The sequence below is a fragment of the Rhincodon typus genome, chromosome 16, assembly GCF_021869965.1.
Source record: "Rhincodon typus isolate 14 chromosome 16, sRhiTyp1.1, whole genome shotgun sequence".
NCBI lineage: Eukaryota > Metazoa > Chordata > Chondrichthyes > Orectolobiformes > Rhincodontidae > Rhincodon > Rhincodon typus.
This window is the reverse complement of record NC_063347.1, coordinates 56485991-56499645: the sequence shown is the minus strand read 5'-3', so window position 1 is coordinate 56499645 and position 13655 is coordinate 56485991. Positions and strand designations below refer to the sequence as shown.

The following is a 13655-nucleotide window of genomic DNA, read 5'->3' as shown; positions in this document are numbered from 1 at the left end:
AGGGGAAGGGGATTCAGAAATAAATAGAGAGAGAGGAGGGGGCAGATGGAAGATGGATAAGGGAGCAGATAGGCGGAGAGGAGACAGACAGGTCAAAGAGGCGGGGATGGAGCCAGTAAAGGTGAGTGTAGGTGGGGAGTTAGCGGAGGAATAGGTCAGTCCAGGGAGGACGGACAGGTCAAGGAGGCGGGATGAGGCTGGTAGGTAGGAGGTGGGGGTGGGGCTTGAGGTGAGAGGAGGGGATAGGTGGGAAGAAGGACGGACAGGTTAGGGAGGCGGGGACGAGCTGGGCTGGTTTTGGGATGCGGTCGGGGGCGGGGAGATTTTGAAGCTTGTGAGGTCCACATTGATACCATTGGGCTGCAGGTTTCCCAAACACATTATGAGGTGCTGTTCCTGCAACCTTCGGGTGCCATCGTTATGGCACTGGAGGAGGCCCAACGTGGACATGTCATCCAAGGAGTGAGATGGGGAGTTGAAATGGTTCGCGACGGGGAGGTGCAGTCGTTTGTCGCGAACCGAGCGTAGGTGTTCCACAAAGCGGTCTCCAAGCCTCCGCTTGGTTTCCCCGATGTAGAGGAGGCCACATTGGGAACAGCGGATACAGTATACCACATTACCAGATGTGCAGGTGAACGTCTGCTTGATGTGGAAGGTCTTCTTGGGACCTGGGATGGGGGTGAGGGAGGAGGTGTGGGGGCAGGTGTAGCACTTCCTGCGGTTGCAGGGAAAAGTGCCGGGGGTGGTGGGGCTGGTGGGGAGTGTGGAGTGGACAAGGGAGTCCAGAGAGGTCCCTCCAGAAGGCAGATAAGGGTGGGGAGGGAAAATTGTCTTTGGTAGTGGGGTCAGATTGCAGATGGCGGAAGTGCCAGAGGATGATGCATTGGATCTGGTGGTTGGTAGGGTGGTACGTGAGGACGAGGGGGATTCTGTTTTGGTTGTTGTTGCGGGGAGGGGGTGCGAGGGACACGGTCAAGGGCGTTTTCGACCACTGTGGAGGGGAAGTTGCGGTCCTTGAAAAACGAGGACATCTGTGATGCCCGGGAGTGGAATGCCTCATCTCGGGAGCAGATGCGGTGGAGGTGAAGGAATTGGGAATAGGGGATGGCATTTTTGCAGGAAGGTGGGTGAGAGGAGGTGTATTCTAGGTAGCTGTGGGAGTTGGTAGGCTTGAAATGGATATCGGTTTCTAGGTAGTTGCCAGAAATGGAAACAGAGAGGTCCTGGAAGGAGAGAGAGGTATTGGAGATGGTCCAGGTGAACTTAAGGTTGGGTTGGAAGGTGTTAGTGAAGTGGATGAACTGTTCAAGCTCCTCGTGGGAGCACGAGGCGGTGCCCATACAGTCATCGATGTAACGGAAGAAGAGGTGGGGGCTAGGGCCAGTGTGGCTTCGGAAGAGGGATTGTTCCACGTATCCTACAATGAGGCAGGCATAGCTTGGGCCTATGTGGGTACCCATGGCCACCCCGTTTGTCTGTAGGAAGTGGGATGAATTGAAGGAGAAGTTGTTAATGGTGAGGACGAGTTCAGCTAAGCGGATGAGGGTGTCAGTGGAGGGGGATTGGTCGGGCCTGCGGGACAGGAAGAAGCGGAGGGCCTTTAGGCCACCTGTATGGGGAATGCAAGTGTATAGGGACTGGACGTCCATGGTAAAGATGAGGTGTTGGGGACCTGGGAATTGGAAGTTTTGGAGGAGGTGGAGGGCGTGGGTGGTGTCACGGACATATGTAGGGAGTTCCTGGACCAAGGGGGAGAAAATGGAGTCGAGATAGGTGGAGATAAGTTTGGTGGAGCAGGAGCAGGCGGAGACAATGGGTCGACCAGAGCAGTCAGGTTTGTGGATTTTGGGAAGGAGATAGAAACGGGCAGTGCGGAGTTGGGGAACGATGAGGTTGGAGGCTGTGGATGGGAGGTCACCTGAAGTGATGAAGTTGTGGATGGTTTGGGAGATGATGTTTTGGTGGGACCTCTGATTTTGTAAACAAATGTTTGAACAAGCAGTAAATGAAGTTTGGATTGCAGACAAATTGAAGCCGAAGAGGTTCTGTACACAGATGCAGATGGGTGCCAACAAAAGGTTGATTGGTCCATGGGCTAGTGACCAGTTATTGATAACAAGAGCCTTTTGCTTGCCAACAACAACGTGATTGGTTCTCAGGTAACTAAACAGCTTCGGGCTAGAAACAAAATAGAGAGAGCGTTTTGATCTCCACCGCACCAGAAGCTATCTCTCTGTTCTGTGCAGCCAAAACCCATTTCAAACCTGAAGAAAACCAGTTCATCTTCACTCAGCAGTTGTTGGAACCTGTGATATTTAACTGATAAGACAGAGACCTTTTATAAGTAAACCAGCCACCTTGAGTTTCTTGCAAACCAATGGAAGATTCCGAAAAAAACTTGATGAAAAAGCAACATTCTGACCAGCTTAAGGATCGTCTCAGCAACTACTGAACTGTCTTTAAGCTTACATTCACCAATAACCTACTTGTCCCTATTTTTTGTGTTTTTTTTAAAATTCATTTTGTGGGATGTGGGCGTCACTGGCTGGCCAGCATTTCTTGCCCATCCCTAGTTGCCCTTGAGAAGGTGGTGGTGAGCTGCCTTCTTGAACCGCTGCAGGCCACCTGCTGTGGGTTGACCCACAATTCCATTAGAGAGAGAATTCCAGGATTTGGATCTAACGACAGTGAAGGAATGGCAATATATTTCCAAGTCAGGATGGTGGATGGCTTGGAGGGGAACTTGAAGGTGGTGGTGTTCCCATATATCTGCTGCCCATGTCCTTCTAGATGGAAGTAATCATGGGTTTGGAAGGTGCTGTCTGAGGATCTTTGATGAATTTCTCCAGTGCATCTTGTAGATAGTACACACTGCTGCGACTAAGCGTCAGACTTCTTTAGTGTCGTGGGGGCTGCACTCATCCAGTGGGGAATATTCCATCACACTTCTGATTTGTGCTGCAGTATTCCTAGCCCCTGACCTGCTGTTGCAGCCACTGTATTTATGTGATGCGTTCAGCTGAGTTCTGATCAATGATAACTCCCAGGATGTTGATAGTGGGGGATTCAGTGATGGTAACACCATTGAATGTTAAGGGGCGGTAGTTAGATTGTCTCTCATTGGTGATGGTCATAGACTGGCATTTGTGTGGTGTGAATGTTTCTTGCCACTTGTCAGCCTAAGCCTGAATATTGTCCTGATCTTGTTGCATTTGGACGTGGACTGCTTCAGTATCTGAGGAGTCGCAAATGGCGCTGAACATTGTGCAATCATCAGTGAACATTCCTACTTCTTACCTTATGATGAAGGGAAGGTCATTGATGAAGCAGCTGAAGATGGTTGGGCCTAGGACACTACCCTGAGGAACTCCTGCACAAATGTCCTGGAGCTGAGATAACTGACTTCCAACAACCATGACCATCTTCGTATGTGTCAGGTAAGACTGTAGCCACTGGAGGCTTTTCCCCCGATACCTATTGATTCCAGCTTTACTAGGGATCCTTGATGCCACACTCGGTCAAATGCAGCCCTGACATCAATGGCTGTCACTTTCACCTCACATCTGGAATTCAGCTCTTTTGTCCGTTTTTGGACCAAGGCTGTAATGAGGTCAGGAGCTGAGTGACCCTGGCAGAACCCCAACAGGGCATCACTGAGCAGGTTATTGCTGAGCAGGTGATGCTTGAAAGCACTGTTGGTGACACCTTCCATCACTTTACTGATGATTGACAGTAGAGTGATGGGGCGGTAATTGGCTGGGTTGGATTTGTCCTGTTTTGTTTTTACTTGGGCAATTTTCCACATTGTTGGGTAGTTGCCAGTGTTGTAATTCTGCTGGAACAGCTTGGCTAGGGGAGTGGCAAGTTCTGGAGCACAAGTCTTCAGTACTATTGCCAGAATGTTGTCAGAGCCTGTAGCCTTTGCAGTATCCATTGCCTCCAACCGTTTCTTCATATCACTGAAGGAGGCCAAGATGGATCATCTCACCGTGTGTGTGTGTGTGTGTGTGTGTGTGTGTGTGTAAGAGAGAGTGGAGTATTAATTTGTAGTGTTATGTGTGGAGGACAATTACTTGCAATAAATAGTAACTCTTGGTAAGCAAAAAAACCTGGTCTGTGCTTTCTAAGAACCTGTGTCTGAAAATCAGGTAAATTGAAAAATTTTGTGTACTTATTTTAAAATCTTTACCTTTTGCAGAGTCTCCTAGAATAGTGGGCTTGATTTCTGGCATGCTACCCCAGAGAGTCATGACACTTCAAATACATCAATAGTGTAAAAATAATCAGAAATGAAATAGATCACTGTGGGATGAACAAAATAAACTTCTAGGCTATGACAGTAAAACGTTAGAAATATTGGTTGGAAACTTGTAGCTGTCTGAACAACGTGGGCTATGGCGAGATTTGTGACAAGATTGGACAAGAAGTCCGGTGAGGCCCACCTCCATGTTGGGAGCAACTCAGGTGAGTTTCTTGCCAGGCATCAGTGAGTCGCCAGTTGATGGGGATTATTGCTTGTTTAACGCCTTGTTGATGGCCCAACTCACCTCATCAATGTTCAACTTTCTATCTTACCAAACTCACCAAACAAGCTAGACATCGAGAAAATGCAACATGGAAACCAGAACAATTATCTGACAAATTCAGCTTGCTCTAAATGACCTTGATGTTGCACCAACATCTCAGGGCATGCTTCATGGGCACTGGCCACATACCCAATGTCCATATGCGTCCTGTGAACACAGATATTGGCATCCAATATATGCCAGTTTCTAAGAACCCAGATGGTACATCTCCAATCCACTTACAGGACATTTCTCTACTTTAGTGAGGCACCTCAGATATCATCTGCACCTATCATTGTAATACTGCAGCAAGGATACTGTGCACTTATGGACTGGACTAGTCTTCATCTCCAGGCTCTTTCTTGCTGTCACTTTGACCCCACCTGGATGCTCATAGTATCCCTGCCCTGAACTGACTTTTGTTTTTGCACTTTGCTGTCTCAGCCAGAGACACCAGACTCATATTATTTCAGTCTTGCCTTGCCGCTTAGCACAGACACAAATGAAGGAAACTTGTTAGCAGGCCTTAATCAAATCAAGGAGGTTGGCTTTAATCAGGGGCTCCCAGCTCAGTAAGTTAAGGTCAGTCTAATACTGCTTTGATACCAGTCCAGGGGCTTGGAAATGGTCAGTCAGTCACTTGGGGTGGTCAATCCTGCATCTACCACAACCCCATCCAGCAAGACCTCCAGGTTCGTGTCTGCACAGCAGAGTGCCAATATCCCCTCGTCTGCCATGTCCAGAGCAGATGTCAGGAACTATGTAGGAAGCTCCAGACTGACAATGCTTATCCAGATGCACAATGGGCTTTTAAAGATGGTGTGGGCGCAAAAGATACTCATTCAGTGGCAGAGATAATAAGAATTGCCAAAGCTGGAGTCAGAGATAACACAGTGTGGAGCTGGAGGAACACAGCAGGCCAGGCAGTATCAGAGGAGCAGGAAAGTTGACGTTTCAGGTTGGGACCCTTCTTCAGAAATCTGATTTGAGTTCTGAGGAAGAGTCACCAGATCCAAAATGTTAACTTTGATTTTTTTCTTCACAGATGCTGCCAGACCTGCTGAGCTTTTCTGGCAACTTCTGTTTTAGTTCCTGATTTACAGCATCCGCAGTTCTTTCGGTTTTTATTTAGTATTTAACTCACTTTCTAGCACTTGGTCCATAACCTTAAATGTTATGACATTTCAAGTGCTTATCCAACTATTTCTTGAAAGTTGTGAGTTTTTAACTACCCTCCCAGGCAGTATATTCCAGATTCCCACCATCCTCTAGATGAAAAAATGTTTTCCTCAGATCCCCTCTAAATCTCCTGCCTTTTGCTTTAAAATAATGCCTCCTTCAACTAAGGGGTACAACAATTCACCTTGCCCATGCCCCTCAATCAGCTGGCTCAGGGGCTAGCACCAGGGGTTCAGGTTCGATTCCAGCCTCGGGTGACTGTCTGTATGATGTTTATACATTCTCACCGTATCTGCATGGGTTTCCTCCAGACGCTCTGGTTTCCTCGCTCACTGCAAAGATGTGCAGGTTAGGTGAATTGGCTACGGTGAATTGCCCATAGTGTCCAGGGATGAGCAGGATTATAGGGTACGGGTGAGAGTCTGGGTGGGATGCTGTTCGGATGGTTAATGTGGACTTGATGGACCGAACGGCCTGTTTCCACACTCTCAGGATTCTATGATTGCCTGCACTAAAGAAAATAACCTGATCCTATCCATCTTCTCTTTACAGCTGAAACACTCCATTCTAGGCAACATTCTGATGAATCTCTTCTGCACCCTCTCACGTGTGTGGTGTCCAGAACTGCAAATAGTACTCCAGCTGTGGCCAAACGAGAGATTTGTACAGCTCCAATATAACCTCCCTGCTCTTATAATCTGTGCCATGACTGATAAAAGCAATTGTCCTGTATGTCGTCTTGAATACTCTATTAACCTGCTACCTTCGGGGATCTGTGGACAAGCTCTCCAAGATTCCTCTATTCATCTGACCTTTATAGTGTCCTGCCATTCCTTCAGGGATCCGTGGACAAGCACCCCAAGATTCTTCTGAGCTTCCTAGTGTCCTGTTATTCATTGAGAACTCCCTTACCTTGATACTTTTTTCAAAGTGCATCACCCCACACTTTTAAGGGTTTAATTCCATCTGCCACTGATCTGCCCATCTGACCAGTCCATAACCTAAGACTTTTTTCCTTACCAATATCCTTGTGTCATCCGCAAACTTGCTTACCATCTATCTTCCCCAGGCCCATTCAGTTCTATATTGTTTATATATCATAAAAAATAAGGGACCCAGCATTGGTCCATGTGGTACGCTACTGGACACCAGCCTCCAGTCACACAAATAGCCTTCTCCCGCCACCCTCTGTCTCCTACAACTAAGCCAATTTTTGAATTCAACTTGCCAGGTTACCCTGCTTCCCATGTACTTCTACAATCTTTATCAATCTCCTATGTGCCAAAGGCTTTGCTGAAATCCATATAAAATACATCGACTACCTTCATCTACACAACTTACTCAACTCCTTGAAAAATTCATCACATTTGTTAGGCATGACCTCCCTTTGACAAAGCCACACTGACTATCCCTGATCAAACCTTTTTCCTTGAATGGGAGATTAATTCTTTCCTTCAGAATTTTCTCCAATAGCTTCCAACCACCGACGTGAGACTTACTAGTCTATAATTCCGTGGTTTATTTCCACCATGTTTCCTGAAAAGTGGAAGGACATTAGCTGTCCTCCAGTCCTATGATATCTTCCCTATGGCCAAAGAAGAATTAAACATTTGAGTCAGCGCTCCTGTAATTTCCTCCATCGTCTCCCACAACAGCCAGGGATCAACTCATCCAGATCTGGGGATTTGTTTACTTTTGAGCCAGTCAAAACCTCCAATTCCTCTTCATTCCCTATGTCAGTTTGCTCAAGAACCTCATAGTCCCTCTTCCTGAGTTCATGAAACCATTGTCAGTTATCAGAAAAATTCAATGGTTCACTAATGTCTTTTAGGGAAGGAAACTGCCATCCTTATCTGGTCTGGATTACATGTGATTCCAGACCTACAGCAATGTGGTTGATTCTTAACTGCCCTCTGGAGTGGGCAATAAATGCTGACCAATCCAACATTACCTCATCCCATGAATGAATAAAAGTACTCACTGAATCCCCTACCTCCAACTTCACACACAGGTTGCTACCTTGATCTCTAATTGGGGCCCACTCTCTCCCTGGTTATCCCCTTTCTCTTTCCACAGATGTTACCAGCCCTGCTGAGTTTTTCCAGCATTTTTTGTTGTTATTTCATATTTCCTACATCTGCAGTATTTTGCTTTTATTTGCTTGCATTTGTATGGTGCCTTACACCTCAGCATGATCCGAAGCACTTCATAGACATTGCATTACTTTTGTAAGTTTAGTCACTATTTGTAGACACAAACTACAGTAGTCAGTTTGTACTTTACAAGGGCAAGCTAACAACACCGAGATGAATGAACAGTTGATACATTTTATGTCAGCTGATTAAAGGATACGTGTTGACCAACCATTGGAGAACTCCTTGCACTTCAAAAAAGTGCTATGGTCCTCTTTGACATCCACCTGAACAATTGGTGGATGTCTTCATCCAAAAAATGACCTTCTATAATACAACATTGCCTCAGTAGAGAAGTGCCACCCTTGGTTATGCCCAGGCCCACAAATTCTTCAATAGGATTTGAAAGCACAACCTTCTGTCTCAAAGATTGCTGTCACTGAATCAAGTTTTATTATTTATTCTCTAATTCACTAATTTATTCTCCATTTGTAATCTGTAAAATTTAGTAACAGATGGTAGAAATTAATTTGACATAAATATATTTTAGAAGAATATATATTATCATTTAGCATTCAAAGGAAAGCTTACAAAGATAGTAGCAGCACTATTTGTTATTCATCGCAGAGAAGGATGATTAAGTTGTAATTATAAATGATTTATGGAGAGAACATTTGATTCTTACAACAAACTCCCTTAAGTTTTAGAAAAATGGACATAACAATTGTTAGATTAAAGTGTTCATTAGGAATACCTGTTAAGTGATAATGACTCTGCTGTCTTTTTTTTGTTTCAGATACAGTTATTTCTTAGTGATAGCTGGATTAATACATTGAAGAAAGTTCTACGTAGCAGCTTATGGGATGTCCGTAAAGGTTGGTTTAATTTACGGGAGTCTAACTGGGAGGTTTATCGCAAATCTAAGCTGCACATGCTGATGGAAATGATAAAATACAACCTTCAGGATTCTCTCCGCTACCTTGTGCAAGACTCTCTTGTCAACTACACTCAAATGATCCTTGATGGCTGTCATAGTTCTCTCAACTGCTCTGATGATATGAAATGGGGAGAAGACCTTCTTAACAGCAACTTCAAGTAAGATTCCCATGATAAATTTACTAGCATTTTCCAGCCAGTGCTGTACTTTTAGAACTAAATATTTCCCATGCAGTGCTTTGCTTTATGTGTGTATTTTACACACTGCATGAAAAACACCATTTAAGTACAGAGGAAATTACACAGTTAGGATGTTTTGAATCAATGTTCTAAACTCATGATGGTGCATCTTTGTTTTATTGCTTCTTGCACCAATTTTGATTAATTTGTCAGACTGTTTCTTTTCATCATTTTCTGTTTCCTTTGTCATGAGAAACAGACTGAGATAGATTGTCGAACCTAAATTAATATGTATTGTTGAAGTGGTGCACTAGCTAACATATTCTAAAATATAATAATATTATTAGATTCAGGAGATTCTACTATAACTTAAACATTGCCAAAGGAGATTAGAATTGTCTTATACTCATAATTAAGATGCAAGAATCAGATTTGAAAAAGGGAGATGATTTTATACAGAATGAGAAGAGGGTGCTGATTGGTTGGAATATAACTGGCAAAGACATGCAGCAAGAACAGTTAACCATCAAACTAATTCTCAGATCAGGCAGGTAAGCATTTTGGAAGGTCAAGTACAGGTGGAATGTATACAGTGAATGGCAGAACCCTCCAGGAGTATTGTATTGATACGCAGAGGGATCTGGTTGTGCAGGTCCACAGATCACTGAAGGTAGGATGACAATCTCAGGTAGATACAGTAGTAAAAAAGGCCTATGGCATGCTTGTCTTCATTGGAAGGGGCATTGAATATAAGGATAGGCAAGTTATGCTGCAGCTTTATAGAACTTTAGTTAGGCCTCACTTGGAATATTGCATACAGTTTTGGTCACTACCGGAAGGATGTGGATACTTTGGAGAAGGTAGTGAAAAGGTTTACTAGGAGGTTCCTTGGTATGGCAAATTTTAGCAATGAAGAAAGGTTGGTTAGAATGGGAACTGAATTAACTGCGGATGCTGTAAATCAGGAACAGAAACAAAGTTGCTGGAAAAGCTCGGCAGGTCTGGCAACAGATGCTGCCAGACCTGCTGAGCTTTTCCAGCAACTTTGTTTTTGTTCTCGGTTAGAATGGGTTTGTTTTCACTGGAACGCAGGAGGTTGAGGGATGATCTGATAGAAGTCTATAAGATTATGAATAGCATTGATAGAATGAAAAATATGAGGCTTCTTCCCAGGATTGAGAGGTCAATTACTAGGGGACACAGGTTCAAGGTGTGGTGGGGCAGAAGTTTAAAAGAGAGGTGCAGGGCACGTTTTTCACACAAAGCGTGGTGAGTGCCTGGAACATGCTGCCAGAGGTAGTGGTAGAAGCAGACACAAATAGCAGCATCCAAGAAGCACCTGGATGAAAACATGAATAGGAAGGAATAGAGGGATACGGATCCTGTAAGTGAAGACAATTTTAGTAAGGACGGGCAAAATGTGTCAGCACAGGCTTGGAGGGCCGAAGGACCTGTTCATGTGCTGTATTGTTTTTTCTTTGTTGTAGGTAGATCTGATTTGTCAGAGTGTTGCCATGGGGAACTCTGCAGCAGAGTTTGGCTGTCTCCATGAACCCCTTCTTTTGAAAATGATGCAATGTACTTACAAATTTCTTTGGCCTACATAAGATAGGGTCCTGAGTATTTATGTATGTAGCTTCTAGCACACATAATGCATTACACTGTGACTCCAGCTGATGATCTTAAATTAGTTTCCATTATAAATCTTAGTTTTGTCTAGGTTATTTAATGAATGATTTCCAACAGCAGAATCAGATTTAGTGGTAGATATACTTTTTTGAAGCTTCCAAGTACAATCTGGTTGAGCACAAGTGGTATTCTGACCACTTTGAATGGTCAACTGGACATGTTGTGTGATACAGTCTGTCAGTCATTACGATGTAAGGCCTAGTTTCCTGGCATCACACCAGCACTGAAATTCATATGTCACATTACTCATTTGTATAGTGCAAAGAACAGAGAACAGTACAGCACAGGAACAAGACCTTTGGCCCACCAAGCCTGCGCCTCTCAACCTCTAATGTTTAAGCGAAAACAAACCGAGTTTTTCCAATCTCTCCTAATAGCTAATACCCGTCAAACCAGGCAACGTCCTACTAAACCTTTTCTGTACCCTCTCTAAAGCTTCCAAGTCCTTCTGGTAGTGTGTTGAGCAGACTATGCAATGTTCCAAATGTGGCATTGCTAACGTTTTGTACAGCTGCAACATGACTTGCCAATATTTCTACTCTATGCCCCGACCAATTAAGGCAAGCATGCCATATGTCTTTTTGATCACCATATCTACTTGTGTTGTCACTTTGGGAAAGTGTGGGACTGAATGCTTAAATCCCTAGGCAAAACGTCATTTTGGCTTGTTGCCAGCATTGTGTTATTGGAGAACACCGCAAGCACATTTACTGCATATTAGAAGCATGAAGCAGCTAGCTTTCCCTATGCAAATTTTTGAGATACTTTCCCCTTCCAGGGCAATCTGAGATAGAGTGGGCACCAGTCAAGATGAAAAGGACATGAGCCCATTTGAGTTTTCACAATATACACCATGCTGATTTGATCAGGTTATCCTTTACCACACAGGCTAATTTTGAAATGCCCACCTCAGGTTCAAGCTTACATGGTGAGCAGATGGCTAGGGCCCTATTTACAAGGTTGCTAAAAAGATCTGGATAAGACTACAATAAGATTTTTATACCTGAGGCATGTTTCACAAGACTCATGCGGAATAAACAAGGCTAGCTACATTTTCTTAAGACATTAAAACCAGGCAACTGAGTCAGAGTCAAAAGTTCACATCTCTGTTTATTTCACATGTGCATGCTAATTTCACATATTCGGAACTGAAAGGCTCACTTGCTGATTAGCCAACTTGGAAAGACAATGGAGCTACACTCTGGAAAATACACTGAGCTATATTTTATCAGATGCTTTTGAACAGCAGAGCAGAGAGAAGAACATGGATCCACAAAAGCAGAACATGAAAGGCCGTCTCACTCTCACTGTTGGATTTTCATAATTTTTTTCTTGGGGACACAGATAATGAAATTTCTCTTTCTTTTGCTTGCTAATTGGCTCTGTCAATTTTTACCAAAGTATAGTTAATTGAAATCAGATAGTTGCATGCTAAAAAGATGGGAACTGATCCCCCTCTTCATTTGGTTATAGCAGTGCTTGGAAACAAGGATGCAATATTGTTTCCTTCCCACTACTTGTACTTTGAAGGGCTATTCCTGGCTAACAGAATTTGACCTAGTGTGTACTTGGGCTTTACATCCAGCAACAGCAGCACAAATCTTGTGGAGTTCCTGCAGAAGGGAGTACTTCTGCTGCTGCTGAGCGCCCTGTATAGTACTGTAGAGGCATAGTTCATATATACTGAGGTGAGCAGGAGGGAATTACATGAGATAACTTGCTAGATCTCACAAAGAGAAACCCTCTATGAAACTCCCTAAAATGAACATTTTGGAAATATGTGGCCCCATGTCTCAGAAAAATAGTCTGGATACCTGGAATACTAGTGCAGTACGATTGTCACTGTGCTCCTTTCAAGGTGTAAAAGTTACACTAAAATAGGAGAAGGGATTTACAGACAGTGCAAGGGCAGATAAAGATGGTGTACTAAAATAATTATCATTACTGAAAGTTGGTAAGTGACCTGACCCAAAAGCAATATACCCCATGTTGCTGAAAGAGGCAAAGATCAAATAGCAGAGGCATTGGTCTCAATCATTATGTCTTTGAGATACAGGATCAGTGCCAGATGATTAGAAGGTTGCTAATAATGGGAGGAGTGCTTTGGTAATCATGAGCCATCACAAATATATGAATAACCAATTGAATCAATAATATAGTCAATTTGCCTGACTGACTGCTACCTAGGACCAAAGAAACTTCCATAGGTTTCATCAATAAACGCAACACTTATTTATTTATTGAAAAAGCATCCCGTAACAGGTAACATAATGGATTAGTAATTATAACATGTAAACGAAAACTATTTCCCCTTTAAATCCAAACACACACACATACATATTAATTAACAAATAGGATGGACAAGGCAGATCACTCATGCTAGAAAACATAGGCAAACAACAATAAAAGCTTTTATGAACCAAGAGCCCAAATCACAAAGGTGGAATGAAATGAGTTTCTCACAGTTCTTTTCATTTTTGGTGATTGTTGACTGCTGAACAACAGTATTTACTCAATTAGTTGGATCCTTGATCTGTTTGACTAAGGTCCTTGCTTGAATTAGAAATTCTTCTTTTCAGAAGTCTTTGAGTCTTATTTTTCACTCAGGGATGGTGAGAACGGAAAGATCTGTTTTTATTTGCAGGCTTTCTTTTCTGAGTTCAACTGCTTCTTCTCAGGTCTGTGACAAACTGCAACTTAAAAAATCCAAAGACTATCATTGTAATCCAAAGGCATTTGGTAGCAGCTTGTCTCACAAAAATAACAAATCCTCCTTCTTGGAAAGTTACATGACCTTATGTAACCAATATGTAAGACTTCCACTTTTTGACTTCAAGTTATAAGGGACCCCATCACATTCTCTGCCACACAGCGGTGTCCAAACTTTTACTTCTTCCAGTTTATATTCCACAAAAAAATAGTCTTACAACATTATAATTCAAGAAAGCTGTGAAATCTTGAAGAGCTGTCAGAG

The 13655-nt window shown here is 43.4% G+C and overlaps 1 protein-coding gene across 1 annotated transcript in view; it reads left to right on the top strand.

The window, feature by feature from the left end:
• dnah1 (dynein, axonemal, heavy chain 1) overlaps positions 1 to 13655 on the top strand; it is a 395000-nt gene that overhangs the window by 62511 nt on the left and 318834 nt on the right. The window contains exon 12 of the mRNA XM_048606524.1: positions 8673 to 8971. Within this exon, the coding sequence (XP_048462481.1) occupies positions 8673 to 8971 (299 nt within the window). The remainder of the gene's footprint in view (positions 1 to 8672; positions 8972 to 13655) is intronic.